Here is a 25,881-nt window from a genome sequence, read left to right on the forward strand (position 1 = left end):
TAATTAATTGGATACTTAACTAATTCCAAAACCAAGACAATGCGTTAAGTCATCCACAGGCATCCCAGAATTCTTCTACCATTCAAACCAATCTCACTCACAATACTCCTGGCACTAATAAGAACAATCTTAGATATTTTGCCGCATCTGGAGGATACCTACAATGTCATTTGTTAGGTACTTCTGCCCACACAAAAGTTGGCCGAACGATTTTTTTTTTTTCATAACAAATTTGCAATCAACTTTTGCCGTTAGTTTTGGTAATGTGAAAAATGACACCGGAAGTCATCGCTTTCCAGGACTCCTCCCGGGCCGAAATCTGGATGAATGCGTTTTTTTAAATAATCTTATTTGGGGTTAAAGCCCAGTACTAATTTGGTTCATGTGGCCTATGGGATGGGATTTTTACGGTCATCTCTTGGACTATAATGGTCTCAGAGATATCGTTTTCTCCCTTTCCGTCACAGTTAGAATTATCAGCTTAAACACAAAGCTTTATAATCAAATGTAAAAGTTAACCACAGAATAAATCAAATGTACCTATACCTATAAAATCTATGAAACCAAAGGTTCCGACCGCAATTTGAGAACATTTTATGAAACTGTGATTGTTTTATATGAAACAACAAAAAAGTAAGGTGGTAGTAATTAGCTATTTTTCTAATAAAATATGTGTTTTTTCTGTTATTTATAAGTTCCGATCCGATTAATACTTTTGGCTGTGAATATCTCAAATCACTTCTCCTGTACCACTTACTATCGTCTGTGTGACTGGTATTCTCAGCGTTCTCCAAACATTCCTTCTTTACAGCTTTTGATGTGTGCCATATCACCTTTGTCTCTTTCTCCATTATCTGGTTCTATCTTAACGGTGACGGTATCTGGACAAGAAGATTTTTTCAATAACTCCACACAGCGCCCAAAGGAAAAAAATTTCGGGGTCCGTCATACGTTACATTCATTATTAATACAATACGTTCACATAAAAAATAATTGTCTTTTGATATTATTGAAGTTTGGAAATTTTCCGTTTTAAGAAAAAAAAAAAATTCTGGAAAAAATTCTTCTGTGAAATTTGGAATATCAGAAAATGAGTCCCAAAAGTTTTACAAAAACGTATATCTTTTTTATATTGTGTGAAGTTTGGAAATTTTCCACATTGGGTAATTTTTATTTTCCTGAAAAATTATTCACGGAAAATGGATGAGGAAATTGTGTTAAGTTTTTGAAACTCTTACTATAAGATGTGGGGCAACTATAATTTTATAAATGAGCTCTGTACTAATCTATACTCTATTTAGTTTATTTCTGCGTCTTATATATCCCTTATATTGTTATGAGTACTGCACATATCAATGTTGCATTTTAACAAAGGAATTGAATGTTTTTTAAGAATGAAATTTTCTCTTATTTAATTAAACGTCAATACAATTTCCCCAATGTGCAATTACCCATGTTTTTTTCACTTTAGTCTGCATTTAGTATTATATTATTTCATATTTTGCCATAATTGGCAAGAAATAACATTATTTAATCCATACTTCTCAGCCTTTAGTGGCGGCCATCTTGATTCAGTATCGCGGCTTTGGGGATCTAGGGGGTATTTTAGTTTCCCTTCTTGTTGCTTTATTGCGCCCTCCGTCACCGTTTTGCAACTCCCCCTCACCACAATATTCTGGTATTCAGGTGGATTTTATTTTATTTTTGGAAAACCAACACTTTTAGTATTTTACAATGTATAGTAATTATTAAACCAATAAGATGTTTTCGCTGATTATAGTTGCGCTAGCCTAGCCCCAGGAAGGGAGGAGAAGAAGAAAACAAGGAAAGGGATCTAATAATATAATATAACTAGGATTCTAGAAAGAACGGTGTCCATACGCAAGTACAGCATTTATTTACTTCTTTAAAATCTTTACAGGTTCCGAGTACCTTGGAAGCTTTTGCAACCGGATTCGATGTGGCGATCAAACAGTAATCCAGTAAATTCTTGACCTCCGTTATTTACATCGCTATTGTATGTATGTACTACAATAATGCCATTGGAACAGAACAAAATTCCAAAAACGAAAATAGCTTCTACATCTGCAGTTTGTTTTTATATTATGTATTTTCAAACATTAAATGATAAAATGGGTCTCACTGGGTACTTGGCCCGTACTCAGGCATCCATTTTACAATTTAATTAAATTCAATATAAAACAACATTACATGATAATTAGAAATCAAATTATGAGGTGCGGTTATATAACATTTCAAAACGAATTGTGTATTGTTATTAATGACCGGTCAGTGGTTGAGTGGGCATAGCGCTTGGGTCTCACCCGAGCGTCGCGTGTTCGATTCCTCGGCTGGCTAAGTCCTCCATCACAACACAAGCAACATTTTCGGCTTTCTGTGGTGGTAGTAGGAGATTTTCAAACATTGTTGGGTTATTCGTAACCTGGGAATGTTTGTCTTTCTTTAAAAAAAAAAAAAAAAATTGTGTATTAAGTGTTATTGTTTTATTATTTTACGCTACAAAAAATATTTTAACTGTTAAATTTGTTTACCAATTTAACCACTCGAGTGATTGCTAAAATAACCGAAATATGTGTCCAGGCTGTTCTATTATTTTATTTGGGATTTTACATTTCAGATGTGAGGAAAGTATATTATGTTGTGATAACATTAAAAATGGTGGGAAAATTAATCTTATGTCTAAATTATTTACAATAGTCATTCAATTTGGAATGAACATATACATATATTTATATATTTACAATGTGCACTGTATGATATATGAGTAGGTACTGATTTATTAAATGTGGGTAAGTAGATGTATGAGAATTTAAAAATAAATAAATGTATTTTACTCAAATTATTGCTTTGGTTTGTAGAAATTGCTGCCAGGCTGTAAGCTCAGCTACGGTACTAATGATGTTACATTAAATATTACAATAAATATAGCATTCAATAATAATTAGGTAACAAAAATGAAGTAGAGTCACATTATTTTTTATTAAAACGTTTCAAAAAGAGATTCAAGGGCCACTAATGTGTTGACATCATGGGAGATACTAGGGCCACCAGTGTGTTGACATCATGGGAGATACTAGGGCCACTAGTGTGTTGACATCATGGGAGTTACTAGGGCCACTAGTGTGCTGACCACGTCATGGGAGAAATGTAATATTATCACTATTCGGCCACACGATGGACTCGATCCACGGGATGTATGGAGACACTTTTGTGTAGACTCCCGGGTAGCCAGGTTCTCCACATAATCTTCCAAAGGAGGTAATTCCAACGACGAGATAAGTGCAGTCTACTGCCTTGCCATTGTATATTTGCACTGGACCTCCGCTATCTCCCTGCCAATAAAAGAGCATTTCGATTAATAGAGATGCACATTAAGATTTTCCTACATATATTTAAGAGAGCGGGTCAAGAAGTGCAGTCGTCCTGGGAACCGGTACCCATTCTGGAAACGCTCCAGACGCTTTACCTCATCCTGTTCGTGACTAACATTTTCCCACATGAGAAGCGGATGTTTTTACGACTCGTTCTCGTGATCAGAGATTTGCACATTATATTTTTCTTCCTTTATTATTATTACTCCATTAAAATTGCCTCTTGACCCATCCCTTGAACAGACGCTTTTAAAATGAAGTGGTCGAATGGTGTTCTCCAAGTAAACTGCACTCTAACGTATCTCTAGGTACTTAAAATCTTTATTTTCTTAAGTCAAAAAGTAACACAAACTGAATAATTCGAGACACATCTGCTCTGATGATGGACACTGTAACGCCACCCGAAACATTGGAAAAATAAGGAGAAAGCGTAACACGGCATAATACCCTCAAAATAAATCGTGATAAATGTTGTTAGTAAAATAGTTTATTTACCATTACATAAAGGTACTTTAAAAAAACCTCCTGGCTGTTTAGTAGAATAGATAGATTTTGTGGAATTTACCTAACTGTGAATTGTCAATAAAACTAGTAAAACCTCAAATTTTAATATTCATTGAATATAATATTAAAAATTCTCAAACTGAAAACATTAAACAGAAAAATCGAAAAAAGATTCGGTCGCATCTAGGAGTTGAACCCAGAACCTCAGACTTTCCAGTTCTCAGTGGAATTAGCTCAGTGGTGATGCCGGGTGTTGGGCTGGAACCGGCTGGTTATTTCAACGAAGTAGTACAAACAAGTACCTATGCAGTTTCCTCATAGATATTATCATGTTTCCGCGACTACTCTATGTGTCGTTTATATGTTTTTCAACAGGCTAACTTATAAAAATTCTTAATATAAGTAGATTTTCCGGGGAAACTGCATAGATAAATGTATACGATTTTATACATACATAAACACATTATCTATCTGGTAAGACGGACAAAAACGTAAGTTTGCAAAAAAACAAGAAGTTATTTATGAAAATAGTGTCAGCCAGCAGATGACGCTCGGCATTTTAGCTGGCATACTAAGCCCGTCGTCTAGCGGTCTAGCGGGTCCGTAAGTAATCGACATATATCAATTGCTTTCAACGGTCCTGGTCCCTGCGTATATTGCCGTACAGATCAACACCGGCCGGTGAAAACCCGCCGGGAACCGGCTGCAGTCTGCTAGCGTCTTAAACCTTCTTTTCATTTTTTCTTGGAGGAATAATATTTTCCTTCGAGATATTTTTAGAATTATCTTTTAGTTATTCTCCATCAGAAATAGATGTTTCTCAAAACTGACAGTAAAAAAAATCACTATTATTTAAATAACATACCTGGCAAGTGTCTTTTTGCTCAGTGTGATGACCAAAACAGAGTTGAGTAGCATTATCTATGCCATTCTTTAATAGTTTCTTCGGTGGGTACAGTTTCGAACATTCGTCGAATGGGAATTTCTCCAAGATCACCTAGAATTAAAATTAAATATATTTCTTCTACCTAAATATAAATATGTTGGAGCCAATCACTTTTGGGTCCCACCCGTATAGCCCAGGCGTCGTTCGTTCAATTCCTCGGCTGGCTAAGTCCTCCATCACGACACAAGTAACATTTTCCGATTACTGTGGTGGTAGCAGAGGATTTTTAAATATTGTCTGGTTATTTGTAACTGGGGAATGTTTGTATCTCATAAAAAAAATTATTTTAGTTTATGAATAATAATACAACACAGTATTTATTAAAAACTCAGGGTAAAGATACATTAAATGTGCCTCCCTAACAATAACATGCACTTATGTTTGTCCTGATGATTGCACGATGATGAGATTTGATTTTGATTTTTTATGAACATGTGTTCCAACATCGCGATAACACATCCGTGTTTTACTGAAAGTTTATTAGGAAACCTATCAATTCACGGAGTACAAATAATATGAAGAGATTTTTAATAAAATACCAATATTTTATATCGGTAAAAATTTCCCCGTGTATGAAGAATACATTATAAATTATCTTGGAACTGTCCGAAATGCAAAAGTCGACCGAGCTCACCCTCTTCATATTGCGGTACAGATACTGATGTATTATTTGAAAGAATCACCAAACATTTTGACAGAAAAATAACTGAAATGAAAAAAATGTTTGAAGAAGAAATAAGCGAATTAAAGAGAAGTAGTGAATTCATCGGTAACCAATATGAAGACCTAATCTAAAGCTTCAAACAAATGCAGGATCTTCACAAAGAAACTAAGTTCTTACGTGAGGAGAATGACAAGAAAAACATAAAAATCTCGAGCCTTGAATCCAGACTTGCAGAATTGGAACAGGATAATTTGTCCGACAGTGTGGAGATGGCGGGTGTGGGGCTGCAGCCGGGCGAACATCCTAAGGAAGCTGTACTTCGGGTAGCCAGCTCGCTGGGACTGTCCCTGCCGCAACAGGACATTCGTCTGGTGACCAGGACTCAAGACCGCAGGCGGACTACCCCGGATAAATTGCACATCTCTTTTAACAATCCAAAATCTAGGGAGTCGATTCTCTCACTAAAAAATGCGGCTAAAACACAAAACTCGAACTCGCCAATATATATTAGTGAAGTGCTCACACCCTATTATAAAGAACTGTTGTGGAAAACAAAGCAAACGGCAAAAAAAATGCTCTACCAATTTGTGTGGTTCAAAGCCAACAGACTACTTGTCGCTGTACGCAAAGGACCCGGGGAAAAACAATCCAAATTAAACATGAAAACGATCTCAAAAAAATAGAGACACATTCGTAAATCAGTAAAGCTTCAAATTTACATTTACACTAACTATACTAAATTAAATTAAATTAAAAATGGCTAGACTGATTTTAGATAATGAAACAGTACTTTCTGATAAAATTAATAATTATGTATCTTCAGATATAAAATTTTGTAATTTACTAATGAAAGACAAGAACCAAAAAATTTTTCACCATAATTTTCGATCCATAAATAAAAATTGGGAAGAAATTATCTCATTACTGAATAATCTAAAGGTTAAAGTTGATGTAATTATTCTATCAGAATATTGGATTAACGAACTATATGTACCAAAACACCTTCCTGATTATACTCACTTCTCCACAGAAACCCATCACAACCAGAATGATGGCATTATTATATATGTACCTAAATAATTTACTGAATTTTCAGACTTTGGAATTAATAATCTCGGGTGCAAATTGTCTTCAAATATTGTACGGTGACACCAGAGATGTGCTTTATTTCAAATAAATCCATTTCAAATGGAAATGCAAAATGGGTATTTTCCATTTTGCATTTTAAATGCTTTTCTCAGTGCATTTCCATTTTAAATGCTTTTTTGCAACATTCTTCTTACTACATATCTTCACACATCTTTTTTTCATAAGCCCCAAATATCAGTCGGTCCTCAACCTCGCTATAAGAGATAATTTACATTTGTCAAGTTGCTCCCTGGTAGGAGCCCTGGCAATTGAGTGATACAATTACAAAAAATACTGAACATGGGGCCATGACGCTGTAATATTAAATGTTAGATAGCAGTTTCTATGTTTTTACGTTGGCAACATTAGTCCCGCGCAATTTTTTTGTGGTTTCATAATCTGTAGTCGTGGTGTTTTTGGATTTACCATCATGTAATATGTTTGTTCTACATTGATGTCCATTATTAAATGACAAAATTGTTTAAAAATTCTATAATTATTTTGATTGTTTGACCTGAGAAACCATTTTGCATTTTCAATGCATTTTGAAAATGGGCATTTTGCATTTTGCATTTCAAATGCTTTTCTAAAAACCATTTTGCATTTTCAAATGGTTAAGTTTTGACCCATTTCCATTTTGCATTTCAAATGGTTTTGGGTACCCATTTTGCACATCTCTGGGTGACACATGCGTACTAGCAATGTATAGATCTCCATCCTACCACAATATAACCCCGTTCATACAAAACCTAAATGAAAAATTATCACAAATTATCAAATTCTATTTTTCTAAATGTTTTTATTACCCACACGATTTTAATGATTTTTCCATTGAATTTTTTTTTTTTTTTTTAAACTTCCGATTTAGTTGTCCGGGTTAAGTCTTCCCCAAAGGAAAAACTTAACCCTTCCACTCACTTTTCCACAAATGATCAGCTAGTCAATCAACACTATGTGAGTGCATTATATAAGTAAAATAAATACAAAACAATACAAGAACAACAACACGTCAAATCACCAGATATCAAATGGGAAAAAAAATTCACCGTCTCCAGATATTTTCATATCAGAGGGTTCGGCTCGGTAGAACTTCTAACAGGGCCTATAAATCCTACTGATCCCTCAACATAAATATTTTAAAAATCTTTTTTTATCCTACATGTATTCAAAATGACCGACTTTTGCATCTTTATATATAAATTTTTTGATAGATCTAATACGCCTAAATTTTTAATTAGAGAGCTAGGTATAATGCCAGTAGCCGAAATAACGAATGGTAATATTTTTATAGTCTGAGAATGCCAAATTCTTTTTATTTCATTTCCTAAATGTATTTTAATCTGTGTATTTTCTTATTTTTTCACTAACAGATTTTTGAATATTACAGGAATTTGGAATAGCAACATCAATGATATAAGTTATTTTTTTTAATTTTGTCATGTAAAACTATATCGGGTCTATTATGACTAATCGCTCGGTCTGTTAGTATAGTTTTATCATAATATATTTTATAAAATTCGTTTTCTAAAAATGAATTTGGTTCGTATTCATAATATGGTACTACATTACGGCAGTCAATCAAGTTATGTTTAATTACCAAATTTTGGTGAATTATTTTTAAAACTTGATTGTGCCTAAATGTATACTCGGACGGTGCTAATATAGAACATCCCGATATAATATGTTCTATAGTTTCCGGAAAAGCCAAACATTTTCTACACAAATCATCAATTTGATTTGTATCTTTGATTATATGCTTTCTATAATTTTTAGTATTAATGACTCTATCCTGAATTGCAAGCATAAATCCTTCTATTTCTGCGCTCAACTCTCCAATACTCAACCATTTGTTTGACTTAATTTTGTCAACATACGTTTGGTTGAGATAATTGAAGTGTTTTGCGTGTAAAATTTTATTTGACCAGGAATCTAATAATTCCTGGTTGGGATTTATAAAAATGTTGGCATTCTCATCGTATAAATTTAAAGGTGTAATATTTCTGTGGCGTCGAGAATAATCCATTGAATAATTAATAATAAACCGCTCGACCTACTTAGGTACGTACTCGCTGCCGAAATCAAAACAAAGCAACCTACCTGTTTCAAGTATCTACTCGCGACAATACTATCGCGCTATCAGTCTTACACATTACGAGAACTCGCCAGAAGGAACGAGTCTGCCGCCTATGCATAATTGCCACGCTATCGAAGGTTCCTGAAACATCCAGTCTGTGCGAGTGCCTAGGATTTAGTTGCCATCCACCTACCTACTGCCGCCGTCGGCCGAGTAGTATAAATAAGCCCGACGCAGCGAGTCAGTCAGTCAGTTAGTTACCTACCAGCCGTCAGTCTACGAGGCTCAACGAGTGATCGCCCGCGCTCTTCTTACTAGCGCGAAAGACAACGTACCCGGTTTCGCCCGTATCATCATGGACTCTATCGGGACATCATCTTAGTGCCTTGTCCAGATCGCCGTTCCTGGCAAGCACTACTCGGATTACAAGCGCCCTGGTTCCAGTGTCTCTGACCAGCGCTTCTTCCACGCTACCATGACCACCACGAGGACACGCTGCATCCTCACTGGTCACGCCGTTCCCGTTCAACCGCCTACAAGGTCTGCCGCACCTTCGGCCGTCTCGTCAGCACTGGAGTGCCTGAAGACCTACGTTCTTCACTAGTGCCTGACCTCCATCGAGTCCCGGTCACCAGCGCCCGGCGTCGACTCACTGACCCGCGCTTGACCTGCCATCATCAGCCAGCATCCGGTGTATTCTTCTGTCCAGCGTCAACTCTCGTCACGGCAACTGACTCACCAATAAACACATGTGACCTTCACAACTTTCTTTCATTTCGTGCCTCTCTCCTGATCACCAAATTTCTATCTGCCTTGCAAATTATTTTGTGCATTTCTGAGCTATGAGCTTTCCTATGGAAAAAAGTTCTTAGCATTTCTACCTGATTATGTTTCAAAGAAGTTATTTTGACTATACCTCTACCTCCTAAATTTCTAGGTAAATTAACTCGTTCTATAGCTGAATTTGGATGATGGCAATTAAACTTTGTTAGCGTAGTTCTAATTAATCTTTCTAAGTTATCTAAATCTGTATTAGACCATTTAATTATGCCAAATGAGTACGTTAATAGAGGTATTGCCCAAGTATTTATTGCTTTTACTAAATTTTTAGCAGATAGATTGCATTTTAAAATTTTCCTTATCCTAGTTTGAAATTTAATCCTAATATCATTTTTAATACTACTATGGTCTAATCTATTTGATTGTGGGTATCCTAAATACTTATAAACCTCATCCCTTTTCATACTAGTAATTTGGAAATTTCTAAATATACTCTCGTCCCCATCTACAATTTTGCCTTTCTCTATATGGATCGTTCTACATTTATCTAAACCAAATGTCATTTTGATATCATCTGAAAAGTTTTTAACTACCTCGATCATTTTCTCTAAATTTTGTTCAGAATTCGAAAATAATTTTATATCATCCATAAATAATAAATGCGAAATTGTACTACTCTCCCTTGTATTACCCTTAACTTTTATTCCAAACTTGCTTTTAATTAACATTTTAGATAGAGGATTCAATGCTAAGCAAAACCAAAGAGGACTCAATGAGTCTCCTTGAAAAATCCCTCTTTTAATTGAAATGCCCGGTATTACTATTTTCTTACCTTTTAAATTGATAAGTAAATTGGTATTCCAAAAGGACATAATATTTTCCAAAAAGCTAATAATAATGGGGTTAATTTTATATATTTTTAATACTTTGATCAGCCACGAGTGCGGGACACTATCGAAAGCCTTTTGGTAGTCTATATAGCAAGTATGTAAATTACGTTTTCGAGTTTGAATCTGTTTTAGAATTACAGAATCGATAACTAATTGTTCTTTACATCCCATATGTTTTCTGCGACAACCTTTTTGTTGTTCAGATAAAATATTTTTTTCATCTAAATGAGTATATATTAAATCTGTTAAACAAGAGGTTAAAATTTTGTATATTGTCGGTAAACATGTAATGGGTCTGTACTGAGAAGGATTATTAATATTTTCGCTTTTGGGTAACATATAAGTAATACCCTTAGTTAGAAAATTTGGAAAATTTTGAGGTTGACTGACAAATTTTGAAAGATTTTTTGCCAAAAGAGGATGTAAAGTAGTCAGACGTTTGTACCAAAAATTATGTATCCAATCGCAACCCGTGGCTTTCCAATTATGAGTATTTTTAATAATTTTGGTTAACAATTCAACCGATATATTAGAAAAACTCATTTGTTCAATACCTGAAAAATTGAGTTCTTCATTTTCTATCCATGGAGTTGACTCGTTATGTTTTATATCTTTACTCCAAATTTTAGTCCAAAAATCGCGCATATCTGATTCAGATGGTAACGGAATATTATTATTCGAAATAATATTTTGTTTATCGTCAAGTTTGGAATAAAATATTTTTTCATTTTTCTGAAATAATCTATTATTTTTTTTTTATTATACGTATAATTATATCTTTTTAATCTACTAGCTTTTACGCCTAATTTTTGTTTTAATAAATCCAATAAATCATTGATTATATTTTCATTATTATGACTATCAATGTTATAACCAAATTTTCTACAAATTTCATCTACATGTCTCAAAATTTTCCTACTTCTATTTCCATTTTTATATTCTATTACTCTAGCTATGTTACTTCTTAAAAATACTACATCATTTTCTAATCTGATCTGCCATTCTGGTTTACTATAACAATATGATCTATCGTCAGAGGATGATAATTTAATTCCTAACTTATTACAAACAGTAATCGCACTAGCGTATACTATTGTATGAAGATCTAAAAAACTAATTTCGTCAAATATGATTTTTGGTAAAATTATGTTATTTAATTCAAAAATTAATTTAGATAATTTCTTTGACGTATGCAATTTCGGTAATTTTGGTCTAACTGTTGGCTCTACATCTATATATCTGTTTATATTATTATGAAGTAAGTTAGCTAATTCTACTACATTTTCATCAACAAAGTTTAAATTTATAAATGTTTTTACTTTCCAAATTATTTTTATTATGTTACCATCAAAATTTATGGATCTAAATATTTTTATCACCCAAATTATTCTAATTATCTTACCATCAAATTTTATTGTTATACCTTTTTTATAATCCAAATCATCTTAACCATTTTTATATCATATTTTATCGTTCTAAGTGTTTTTATTGCCCCAATTATTTCAATCATTCTACCATAAAATTCTACTGTTCTAAATGTTTTTATTATCCACATTATTTTTATGATTTTACCATCAAATTTTATTATTCCAAATGTTTTTATTACCCAAAATATTTGAATTATTCTATCATCAAATTCTATTGTTCTAAATGTTTTATTACCCACATAATTTTAATGATTTCTCCATCAGATTTTATTGTTCTGGACATTTTTATTATCCAAATTATTTTAATTATGTTACCATCAAAATTTATGATTCTAAATCTATTTTAATTTTATCACCCAAATTGTTCTAATTATCTTACCATCAATTTTTATTGTTCTAACTGTTTTTACTATCCAATTTATTTTACCATCATTCTTGTTACTTTTCTAATCCTTCTAACCTATTTATCACTTTCAGTTATCTTAAACCATTTCATTCATGGTCAATTGCGATGTTTACAACCGCAAACGTTGGTATAATGGCCCTCTAAAAATGCACTCTGTAACCAAGAATATGATTTCTAACATATCTAACAAATCTAACCTATCAATCTACCATCAAAACATTAGATCAATAAACAAAAACTTTGACCAATTTCTCATCCAACTCGATATTACAAAAATCAAATATGACATAATTATACTGACAGAATGTTGGCTAACACCTTCTTATACTCCCAAATACATCCCCAATTACACCCACCATCAAACCATAAATCACATCAGACAACATTGTGGTATACACATTAAACAACACTTATAACTCGTATAACGTCAAAAAAATTGCCATTACTAATTCAAACTGCCTTCAAATAACACACAACTTCAACACAATACATGTATCATTACACTCTACCGTTCCCCTTCTAAACCAAATATCTCCCCATTTTTGCAAGACTAAATAACTAATAAATAAATACTAATAAATAACTAATAAATGACTAAATAACTAAATAACTAATAACTAAATAACTAAGAATTAAATAACTGTCTCACTGAGTTAAATAAAATAAAGAACTTAGTTTTAATTGGAGACCTCAGCATCAACATTCTAAAAAACAACGAACATCTCCAATGCCAAGACTACCTAAATACTGTAATGTTTCATGGAATGGTAAGCACAATAAATTCACCAACACGATCAACTACAATAAAAAAATCTCCGAATCCAACAATGACCCTAAAAAAATATGGAAAGTCCTCAAGGAAGCTACCAATTCATACAAAACCACCGACGTCTTAAACTCTCTCAAAATTATTGAAAACAATGTAGACTTTACATCGAAACCTAACACAATTGTCAATCATGTCAACCATTATTTTGCAAATATAGGTTCAGAACTAGCAAATAAAATCAAAACAAATAAATATACACTTGACGCTACCAACCCCGCAACTAAGGATGAATTCCCAACACGCCTCGTTCTTAAAACAGTTACAGAAAATGAAGTTTCGATAGCAACAAAGTCTCTCGAAAATTCCTCATCTTCCGGCATAGATGAAATACCCAATACTGTTCTAAAAAAACTTGCCCCCGGTATAACTCATCTTCTTAATATTAGCATCCGCCAAGGCCTTTTCCCCACTATTCTAAAACAAGGTCTTACTATCCCTATTTTCAAAACAGGCTCCAAACTTGACGTCAGTAATTATCGCCCTATTACTTTGCTTAGTTCCCTTTCGAAAGTGTTTGAAAAGATCGTTAATACTAGTCTGATGGAATACTTGGAAACCAACAAACTACTATCGCCACGTCAATTTGGCTTCAGAATACACAAAAGCCCTAACAATGCCATAGCCACGGTTACTGACTATATCTCTGGCCATCTTGATAAGGGCTCGAAATGTCTGACGGTATTCCTCGACCTTTGCAAAGCATTTGATACAATCTCACATATCAAAAAAAAAAAACTCACAATGCCTTACGAGATGTAGACATTTTCAACCATAACTCAATATCATATAAAATTCAGCTAAATAAATTAAAATACTTTTATTTTACTCGATTTTTTTGCTGTGAAAATTACATTATTATCACCCGTAGTGAATACTATAGCTATGCAAAAAGTTGTATTTTTTCTTTTTGTTTTTAATTTTATGTTTTATGTTTATTTTTTTGCCATTTAATATGTTGTGTAGGTAAAAAATACTTAATCAACATTTAACTCAATGGAACTTAATTGGTCTAGAACATATGAATATTTATTGTTATCTATGTATTTTGTTCTGCATCGAATATTTTTAAGTCGTGTATTTCAGTTTATATTGCTTGCCCCAACCTAATTCTTTCGGATTCGGATTCCCCGGCCCAAAGTTAATATAAAGATGTATAAAGATAACTAGTTTTATTGTCAGAAAGCGTACAAAATGGCCAGTTAAATTGTTTGTGCGTCGAAATTTTAAAGTCGTGTAATTCAGTTTATATTGCTTGCCCCAACCTAATTCTTTCGGATTCGGATTTCCCGGCCCAAAGTTAATATAAAGATGTATAAAGATAACTAGTTTTATTGTCAGAAAGCGTTCAAAATGGCCAGTTAAATTGTTTGTGCGTCGAAATTTTAAAGTCGTGTAATTCAGTTAATATTGCTTGCCTTAACCTAATTCTTCCAGATTCGGATTCCCCGGCCCAAAGTTAGTATAAAAATAACTAGTTTTATTTTTTAGGAATTTCGCCCATAAACCGAAGTTTACCCAGAATTTCTTCTGATATATGTTTGATTCTCGGCGGAGAATACGATGGTCCGAATTTTTTTAAACTAGACCAAACTAAAGACTGGGGAGTTTCCGGAGACAGGTTCTCACAGAACTTCCGCCATCCAGCGCGTTTCTTATTTTTCAAAATTCGTTTGGTTTCTGCCTGGGATTTTTTAACTGATAAAAAATTTTCTAGTGACATACACTTACAAAAAGAGGAAATTGCTTTTTTTCGAGAGTTGACGGAGCGAGTGCATTCCTCGTCCCACCACGGAGTAGAGTGTTTTATTTTAATGTTCGCATTGCGTTTCGGGATGGATTTTTCTGCTGCATTTATAACCATAGAAGGAAACGTCTCGCATTGCATTCTGATGTCTCCCGGGGACGATTTTGTTAAGTTAATAAGGTTATCTAGTTCAGAAGAAAAAGTGCTCCAATTCGCATCTTTCGTTCAAAATTTGAGATTATTTTTAACTGGGGGGGAATAAGTGCTAAATTGATGGTGGAAGCGGATTATAATTGGGAAATGATCACTAGAGAGGGGATCGTTTAAGATGTCCCAAGAGCATTTAGATGCTAACGAATACGAACAAAGAGATATTATATCAACAGCACTTTTCCGTTGGGGGGGTGAATCTGGTTGGAGATCCGTCATTTAAAAAACATAGGTTATGGGTATCAATGAAATTTAAAATATTGCGGCCAGAACGATTTGTTATTTCGCTACCCCAAGAAGGAGAATGTGCATTAAAATCTCCAAGGATAATATAAGGGGAACAAATCTGGGTTAAGATTGGTGCCCATTCATTTTCAATAAAAGTCGTAGAGGGAGGAATATATATTGACAATATTGTGATATCAGATAAGACAGCTGCTATTATCTGGATATCGTCGGAGGGAGTATGAATATTAATTTGTTTAAACGGGATAAAATTATGGATTATCAGAGCCGTGCCGCCTTTACCATCCGGTCTGTCGTGTCTGAGACAATAATAACCTGGAATTCTTAAGTGAAAAGAGGGTTTTAACCACATTTCAGAAATGGCGGCTACTGAAACGTCGTGTTCGTCGAGTAATTGAATTAGGTCAGATTTGTTAGCGAAGAGGCTTCTACTGTTCCACTGAAGAACTTTGTTCAGTTTCGAAGCCATTGGGGAGGCAAGATAATAAAGATTTAATGTAATCGGCAGCGTTGGACGGTACAGTATTGTTGTTTGTAAGGATAGAAATTAAAAGGGTAATTAAAGTTTGTATAAAAGAATTATTATTCATAATTTCGGGGAGAGCAGGAGGGGAAGTATTACCATTAATGGCACACCCATTGGGCATCTGGGATTTGGCATTCCCATTCGGACTGGCCAAAATATTATTCAATTGTTTTTTATCAAGGTAAGGTGTATATTTTGGGTTGGGTTTGACTGGCTTGAGAATGGTTTCTCTGTGAGAAGATGACGTAGAATTTAAAAAGGTGGTTGTTTGGAAAGGAGCTGAGGACGATGTCATCTCTGCGAATGATTTTTTCGCAGGAGAGATTAACTTTGAGGCCTGAAAGTACGAAATGTTGTCGGTAACCATTTTATGTTTAATGTTCTTCTGTCTTGTTAATTCCGGACAGGTTAGACTGACCGCGGTATGTGCACCCGAACAGTTAATGCAAATGGGATCATTGGAAGATTTCGGACATTGATTAAATGGGTGACCTTCTCCGCAATATTAACAACGTGGGGAGGAGCGGCATACGGATTTCGAATGTCCGAACCGGCAGTAATTGAAACATTGAATTGTTGGAAATTTATAAACTTCGACGGGAAGAGAGGTATAATAAATTAACACACGAGACGGTAGGGATTGTCCCTCAAATGTAACAACAACAGACTGGGAAGGTTTCCAAATCGTGTTTCCATCAGTAGAATCCTTGTAGTTCAGTCGACGTGCTTTTAATACTTTCGGGGTTCCGTGGAAATTATTCAAAACATCAACAATTTCAGCCTCTGGGATCTCCGCGGGAATTCCTCGCACAAGACCCATTCTCGAAAGGTTAAATGTAGGGATGAACGATTTATATTTATGATTTGAGAGCGAGTCTTTTTTTTTACAAATCCATTAGTGGAAGCGGCAGTGTTGAACTCGATAGATAATTTATATTGCCCTTCCGGTTTAATTGAACCGTTAACAATACCAAGGTTATTATTTTTGGAGTCAAATACGAATTTTTCAAAATCTATAGGATGAATAAGTTTTCCCTGTTCAGCTCTCTGAACACTAACGATAAATGGACCGGAAGCTGAAGCAGGATAAAGTAAGTCAGTATTTTTTGCATTATCGCTAGTTAAAGTACTTGGCTGGATGTTGCTATTGGTGTTAAGGTCGTTAGAGGTCGAGGGTTGTTGAATCGGCGGTAAAGATTTAACTTTCGATGGAATGTGAAGGGTACGCGATGGTCGTCGTTTACGAGATGGGAGCGTAACAGAAACCTGGCTCGTATTAGATTCCGAATCAGAAAAATCCAATATCGAGCCTGGGTCGGGAGGCCTATCCTCCTCTTCCTCCATTATATAAAAAAACTTAACTTTTAAAAATTAAACTGAAAAAATAATACGCAGTCTATTTCATTGACTGTACAAACAAAAACGGATAAGCCGTAAGCAGGAATGCAAACAAATACGTATACGATAAACAAAATTAAATAAAATGTAACAATAATCTCTTATCTGAATGCGGCGCAGGAACGGGCGAACGGCACTAGCAATAGTTAAGTTACACACAACCACTGTTGACCGCGGCTCGAATCGGACTCCCTGATATATATTAATGAGTTATGTAACCTTGATATCGATGCCACTATTGTCAGTTTCGCCGATAACACAGTCCTACTATTCCAATCGAAAGAATGGACTACCGTATACGCCAAAGCGGAGGAAGGAATTCAAAAGGTAAAACAGTGGCTCGACTCTAATTCACTAACTCTGAATGTACCTAAAACAAAATACTTACTGTTTAGTCTCGCCAATATCTCAATGTCAAACCTAACTCTAAAAATACACGTTTGCAAAAATTCTCCCCTTGACCGGAATTGTGACTGCCCATGCCTAGAACGAGCAATAAATATCAAATATCTAGGACTTACCTTTGACACACACCTAAATTGGAAACAACATATCTATAACATTACAAACAAAATTCGTAAATCTATTTACTTTTTCAAACAAACACCTAATTTCCTTGACCTCAAACTTTTAAAATCAGTATATTTCTTTTTTTTTTTTTTGTATTTCTTTGGCATTCACTATGTAACAATTTCTAGACATTTTTTGTTTTTAATGAGTTTTTATTATTCACAATGTACATTTGTTACGTATAAATTTTTTTTATTATAAAATTAGCGACCGGTTTCGACACGTCCGTGTCATTAACTAGCTATTTTAAAACTAAATTTTTAAGTGCAGAAATATGGGGTTTTATTTAGTTTGGTTCTTTGGTGGGAGGGATTTGAGGGAGGGGGAGGGGGTTGAAAGGGAAACGGAGGGAGGAGTCAACATAACGGGGAACATTGTCAATAGAGGTGATTTGCAAGGTGCTATTATTTTATTTACTATATTAATGTTTGAATTAATTTTTTTGTTGATTTCTAATGTTTCTAATGCGCACAAATTAAAATATTTATTAATGTTAGAATGTTTAAACTTAGTTTTATCCCGGTTGAAGCTATGGCCTGTCTCTATCGAATGATTAGCAAACTCGGAGAAATTATTATTTTTTAAACATAGTTCGTGTTCCCTAATTCTGGTTTTGAAATTTCTTGTAGTCATACCTACATACTGCGAGTTACAATCATTACACTCTAAAGTGTATATCCCATTTTTATCTAATTTATTTGAAACATCCTTGTTATTAATTAAGTTTTTTATTTTAGAATTAGTGTAAAAAGCTGTCGAAATATTAACTGGTAACATGCGGGATATTTTTAAGGATAAGTCGCCTGTATAAAGAAGTTTTTTAAATATTAGATTTTTACTAGATTGAGTGTTATTATCTCCACTATAAATGTACTTTTTAGAAAATATTTTGGTTTGTTTCTTATTAACTAAACGATTAATTATGTCAGGTTTATATCCGTTGTTTAGAGCTATTTGTTTTATAATGTTAATTTCATTATTGAAATTCTCCATATTTAAAGGGACATTAATGGCTCGATGTATCATTGAGTTGAAGGAGGCGAGTTTATGGGACAAAGGATGAATTGTCATTAATGACGCTATAGTCCAACAAAAATACGGACTACCCATGGGTCTTCCTACGAGTCCTCTATTTACTGACATCTTCATGGATAACTTGGAAAAAAATATTTTTAGTTCTAACTCACCTCTTTTAAATAACGTTTTTATGTGGAAACGTTATGTTGATGACATTTTTTGCATATGGAAAGGTACAGAACGTCAACTTAATTCCTTCTTGTCCCTCCTTAATTCGTTCCATAAAAATATTCAGTTTACAGTAGAAATAGGTACTAATTACAGTTTAAATTTTCTAGACCTATCCCTTTCCATTATTAATAATAAATTTAATTTTAATATTTATAGAAAACCTACTTTTACCGATACAGTCATTCATAGTACTTCTAACCATCCCATTTCCCATAAACATTCTGCCTTCCATTCTATGGTCCACAGACTTGTCACTATTCCGCTATCTAAAGTTAACTTCAAAATTGAACTCTCTATAATCAAATCTATCGCCATAAATAACGGATATACCCATACCTTAATTGATAAAATCCTTGCAAAAAAATAACGACTCATATTTTGTAATAAATTCCTGTACAATAGTATCCCCAACATCGCAGTAAATAAAAACCACGGTTGGCGTAGAATTTTATACATTAATAATTTCTCGTCCTCATGTGTTTTAAAATTTCCAACAGAAATTAAATCCGCTTTTTATACCAATAATAACCTAGGTAAACTTTCAATTAACTCAAAAGATAAAGAAAATAATTTAAGTCATTCTGGCATCTATAAACTTAAATGTAACGACTGCGAAGCATTTTACATTGGTAAAACTGCAAGAAATGTTCAAACGCGGGTAGTTGAGCACTTGAGATGCTTAAACAACATAGGTTTTTCGGAATTTGCAACACATTTAATAGATAAAGATCACTCATTTTATAAGCCTTCAGGTGTAGAAGTATTACATTGAAACGGGATAGGTCTACGCCTCAACAATTTAGAAGCACTCGAGATAATATAGTCGAGTAATTCCTGAGTCACGAGTTAAGACGCACACAGTTTCGTCGCGCGTATTTTGTTAACGAATAATAATAATAAATATGTCTAATAAGCAAAGCATCGCAGTACTGGATGATTGCTACACGCAACTATCGTCAATGAAAACTAAAAATCTCGAACAGGAGCGAATAATTCGGCAATTATCGAATGAAATAATCACTCAAAATAATAACATTTCGCGGCTCGTTACGAGTATTGAAGTCTTTCGGAGTACCTACAGTGCGAATGACAAGGTGATTACAACGCGATCGAAAACAAAAATCAACCAAAATTCAAACTCAGGTGAGAATATTGATACCATCTCTCTCACACCTGCAGTCAGCCAGCCTCGTTTGGCAAACAGCAGTGAACCAGTTACCGTTTCCCCTGCGCCCGCCCCCGCCTCCGAGTCGGTTACACCGGCTGAGAGCAGCGGCGTTAACGTCAAGCAAACCCCCCGCACCGAGCCGCCCTCCTGCCCATTGTTATCATACAGTGCCGCCTTACGCAATAAAAACAAAATTTTAGTCGTAGGAACCAATGACTCGAGTAAGATTAAAGTAATACCCAAACAAAAATTTATTATCGTTTCACGCTTAGATCCCGACACGACGACGGAGGAAGTCATTTCCCATGTCAAAACGAATACAGCTCTCAGCTGTAATGCTGAAAAGTTTATGGCGTTTTCTAAAGAATACTCATCCTTTAAAATAGGAGTCGACGAGCAGAACATAGATTTACTACTAAAAGAAGAACTATGGCCCCGAGGAGTGGTTGTCCGTCATTTTAGATATTATAATAAACGCATTTCAGGTCAAGAAAACGCGAAAAAGCCGACCGAATCAAAATGACTGCTACTATACCAGAACGTGCGAGGACTCAGGTCTAAGATGAATCAATTTCTAGAAAATGTTCTTAACCAAGAACATAAATTCATCGTGATTACGGAGTCTTGGCTAAACGATTCGATATTTAACGCGCAAATTTTCGACAGCAGATACACAGTTTTCCGAAAAGACAGAAGCACTCAACAAACACGAGGTGGTGGACTACTGCTCGCTTTACTAAACGAAGAAAACATGCGAGCCGAACGACTTTCCCATCTGGAAACGGGAGACGAAAATTTATGGGTCAAAGTCACAATTCAAGGCTTATGTTTATTTATTTGTTCTGTTTATATCCCACCCAGTTCAAAAACGCATATTTACACGACTTTTTTCGAAACTTTAATTAGTAACTTAACTTACCTTGTTGATAAAAAAATCTTAGTGATTGGTGATTTTAACATTAATTCTTCACAAAATCCACGTGCAGTGAACACTGAGCTTTTATATGTTATGGAACTTTTTCAATTGAAGCAGTTTAATACAGTACTTAACTCATGTAATCGTACTTTGGATCTAGTATTAAGTAACTTTAGTATGTTTACAAAAAAATCCGATTTCTGTCTTGTTCAAGAAGATAATTATCACCCGACACTTGTGTCAGAAATTAGTCTTGATCATGACAGACCGTTGAAAAGTCGTTGTTTACATTCAGAAAATAACTTTCGTGGTTGGAATTTCCGCAAAGGAGACTTTGAGAAGCTGTACAGCCAATTGCGTGACCACAATTGGCTGGCTATCTTGGAGATCTCCGATGTTGACGAAGCAGTTAAGTACTTCTACGATACCCTATACGCGTATTTCGACAAATGTTTTCTAAGAAAAAAAGCGCCGCGAAATGAAAACTATCCTAGATGGTTTTCGCGTGAGATTATCGGGGACATAAAGACGAAGCTTGTATACCATCGACGGTGGAAACGATCAGGTTTGGATAGTGAACACGAGTTATTCAAATCCTATCGTACAAAAATTAAACATAGCATTTCAATAGCACACAAAAAATATATTGTGGAGGTAGAGAATAATGTTAAACACGATCCAAAGTCATTTTGGAAATATGTTTCTGACAAAAAAAATGACAGAGGCCTCTTAAATCATATTATTCTGAATGATTGTACTTACAAAGGAACTGACGTACCGGAAGCTTTCGCAAAATATTTCCAATCTGTCTATAATCCAGAAAAAGCTGATTTTGATTCTTACGTACCAGGACAGATTGGATTGACAAAAGCTCAAAACATATCTATAGAAAACGTTAATAACATGGATTTCAGTTTAGCAATAAGAAAATTGAAACCAAAAACATCATTTGGCCCTGATTTCATTCCACCCTTCGTCATTAAGGGTTGTTCTGAACCACTGTCTAATCCACTTCTACATATATTTAATCTTACGATTAAAAACGGAATTTTTCCTAAACTGTGGAAGCTGTCAAAAGTTACCCCTCTACATAAAGATGGTGACAAGTGTCAGGCAACCAATTACCGTCCTATAGCAATTCTTTCCGCACCTGCCAAGTTATTCGAAATAATTATTCATAAATATGTATATGCCAAGGTTGAACCATTCTTGATCGAACAACAACACGGATTTCGACGTGGCCGATCAACCACTACAAACTTGATGGCATATACTGATTACGTGGCGAGAGCGTTCGATAATAATGAGCAAGTTGACACGTCATACCATGACTTTGCGAAAGCTTTCGATAAGGTTGATCACTTAGTGCTCTTAAGTAGGCTTGAAGAAATTGGTTTTTCCGAAAACTTAATTAAACTCTTTGCTAACTATTTAAAAGAAAGGGAACAATTCGTTTCCTATGGTGGTTTTAACTCTAACGCGTATCCTACAAACTCTGGTGTGCCGCAGGGTTCCAATTTAGGACCCTTATTGTTTCTAATTTTTATAAATAATATTCGGGGAAAAATCAAATTCGTCCGTTTTTTACTTTTTGCAGATGATATTAAACTGTTCTTAAGAATAAGATCATTAGAAGACTGTAAAAAGCTCCAGGAAGATATAAATGCAATTATTGACTGGAGTTTTGACAGCAAACTCGGTTTCAACTTCCAAAAATGCTCAGTTATGTGTTTTACGAGGTCACAAAAGATCGTATATTTTAATTACAAAATGAAAGATACATCACTAAAGCATACGGTGACTTATAAGGACTTAGGAATTGTGTATGACGCTCGCTTAACATTTCACGCTCACATTGAAAAGATCTGTAAATCAGCTACAAGAATGTTAGGTTTTGTCATACACAATTCAAAGGAACTGACAAACCTTGCAGTCATTAGGCTGCTTTACTTTAGCTTAGTGCGTAGCATTCTCGAGAGTGGATCTCAGGTATGGGGGCCAGAGGACACTGTCTATGTACTAATGGTCGAGAAAATTCAAAAGAAATTTTTACGATACCTCTATATGAGAGAGTTTGGTTTTTACCCATGGCTGTTTCCAACAGCATTTATCTCGGGAATGCTGAATATCTGCAGCCTTAGTTCCAGACGGGACGTCGCATTATTGATGATGGCTTACAAGCTTCTGAATGGTTTAGTATCAATTCCAGACATTCTGTCAAAAATAGGACTTTATGTCCCGGATAATTTCACGAGAGGCCGCCAACACAGGCTTTTAATTCTTCCCAGGTCCAGAACTAACTTACCAATGGTGATGCCCCTGGGAAGACTCACTAGGTTAATTAACTCCCTTCCAGCTAACTTGGATATTTTCCATATGTCCTACAACGACTTTAAGCGCGAAATATTGTATTTGTTTTAACTGTATACTTATGTATAATTTTTTTTCCATATTTTGTTTACCGCTTTTGCATATGTTTTAACTGTATACTTATGTATAAAATTTTCTTCAATAATTTGTTTACCGCTTTTGCAATGTATTGGTTTTTGTACTGTTTTTGCAAATAAATAAAATAAATAAATAAATAAAAAAATCCCTTAAAGTCAATAAAAACAATTTACTAAATAAACAATTAGATTTGACAAACAGCCCCATTTTAAATATATTTCCATTTCCTGCACCTATGTTTACCCCCTCTCTCCTACCTAAGTCTTCCACCCCCACCAAAGTTGATGTTCTCTCTCCCTCTTCCAGCTTAACTATAAGTACCCATACACCTCTGTAATTAATTTAATATGTTTTTATTAACCCTGATGAAGGTTCGGGTTGAACTTAAACCTGTTGGTTATAAATATATACAATAAAGTGGTATTTAAACAAAGTTATTTTATTTTAATTATTATATTTATAATATTGTCGTACCTGTACCTACTCCATAGTTTAAAGTGTATACAACCTTGTAATATGTATTTTGATTTAGTTATGCATGTAAATATTCTTTAAGTATCTGAATACGTCCGTCTCGACACAGGTGTACCCTAGTGAGACAGATGTCGATAAATACACATAAAAAACTTTATATTGATAGATCAATAAATAAATAAAATTATGCTTTCATTTATTTTTAAATAACAAACAATTATTATTAAAACACAAAATTAATTAAAAAAATAAAATAAAATAATGGCTCTTTATAACACCAACACTTGATTTCAACGTAAATATCTAATGGAGACAACTATTTAAGTTGTGGAAGATGTAAACACGCACAAAGTAGGTTTTTAGGTTGTTAGTTTCATCCCCCCCCCCCATAAATAATATAGACATAAATATTTGTTTCTTGTAGTAATTAAGTTGAAACCAAGTGCTAAGTTCCAAGTGCTAAGTTTATCTAAGATTTACCTACCAAAATACCTAAAAGAATTACCTGAATGAAATATCGGTAGAGACAACAAGTGATAATAAAATAATTTAAGTCAGGTACTATTCTGTTTCCTAATTGTTTTGAAATTATCGGTCAAATTAAAATCAACAAGCAGTCAAAATCAGCTCCACCATCGTCCTTTCAATGCATTTCAAAAAATATGTTTTGTTACCTTTTGCAGCTGGTTAGATAAATTTCTACGATTTACAGTTTTTCCCCATCCCGTGGCGGTAACTTTGTCATCATCCACGGAACCACCGGTATGGAGGCAGGCTGGGCGAACCAACTCGTTGAATTTCACGCTGAAAGTATTACCAGAAATAATGTTATAATGAGTTCATTGAATCAGATTACCCACCGATATGCGGCCTATCTGAACGTTACTATATACTACGATTATAGGTAAATTCTTCGAAATGAAATCAATTGTTAGATGAACATATTTTTCGAATGGCAATTCTAAGAAATACACTTTTTTCGAATTCTTTGGCATAAACATTCAGTGATGCGCAGACTCAGGGGGGTATAACTCCGCTTAAAAACGTCAACACAAATTATAGACATGGTAAAAATCTATGTTTGTGACGTAGGCGATGCGTTTTTTTTTTGTTTCTCGCTCACTTTACCATAAGACTCGTGCGCCAGAAAGAGAGGGTTCGCAAACGGTGTAATGCGTGTTCTCGCCGCTAGGTGGCCGACTCTTGCTTCCCGCCATTTCACTAAAAGCAAAGTTTGACAGACGCCGTTGTTTGCCATCATTGTCAAACATTTTTAAATATCTGGTTGTGTGAAACATTTGATTTATGTGTGAAAATGCCTACCGATAAAGTCATTAAAACTTGTTGTTGTTGTTGTGTGAAAGGATGTTTGGACAGAGACTCTATTCGACACAAGTTTCCAACCATAACATCTGAAAGTCGATTTCGAGAATGGTGTTGGAGATTGGGAAGATTTGACTACGTAAATTGTCCAATCTTAGCATCATATGCAACAGTTTGTGGTTGTCATTTCAATATCAGCAGCAAACGCAATCGCACTGGAGCTTTAAAGAAAGACGCACTGCCTACCCTCAATCTTCCTGGTATTCAAAAATATGTTGATTTACCAAAAGAAATTCAGACGCATGGTGACAAAAATACAGGTTCGAATCTATTTTTAATCTCGTTTTAAGCGTTTCATCCATAACTAATCCCTCAGGCAATTTTGGGAGACATTAGATACAGACAAATACTTTATTTAGGTTAATCTTAACCTCTCATTTTGCAATGTATTGGCTCTTAGCAGAACTGTAAAAATACAGATTCGGTGGAAAATATTTTCGAATTACGTTTTGTATCTGTTTTATATTAAGGGAATAGCATTGTTAGTTTTGTTCGTCTAATATGTCAATC

At 34.5% G+C, this 25,881-nt stretch overlaps 1 protein-coding gene across 1 annotated transcript in view; it reads right to left on the bottom strand.

Annotated features, from left to right (window-relative positions):
• Positions 1-1,591: 1,591 nt before the first annotated feature.
• Positions 1,592-25,881, bottom strand: part of LOC149409986 (uncharacterized) — a 174,860-nt gene continuing 150,570 nt past the window's right edge. The window contains exons 19-21 of the mRNA XM_089648919.1: positions 24,663-24,792; positions 4,762-4,893; positions 1,592-3,353 (exon numbers count right to left, since the gene is read on the bottom strand). Of these exons, the coding sequence (XP_089505045.1) occupies positions 3,156-3,353; positions 4,762-4,893; positions 24,663-24,792 (460 nt within the window). The 3' untranslated portion in view covers positions 1,592-3,155. The remainder of the gene's footprint in view (positions 3,354-4,761; positions 4,894-24,662; positions 24,793-25,881) is intronic.

This window comes from Hesperophylax consimilis, chromosome 28 (genome assembly GCF_061612785.1).
Source record: "Hesperophylax consimilis isolate HC1 chromosome 28, BYU_Hcon_1.0, whole genome shotgun sequence".
NCBI lineage: Eukaryota > Metazoa > Arthropoda > Insecta > Trichoptera > Limnephilidae > Hesperophylax > Hesperophylax consimilis.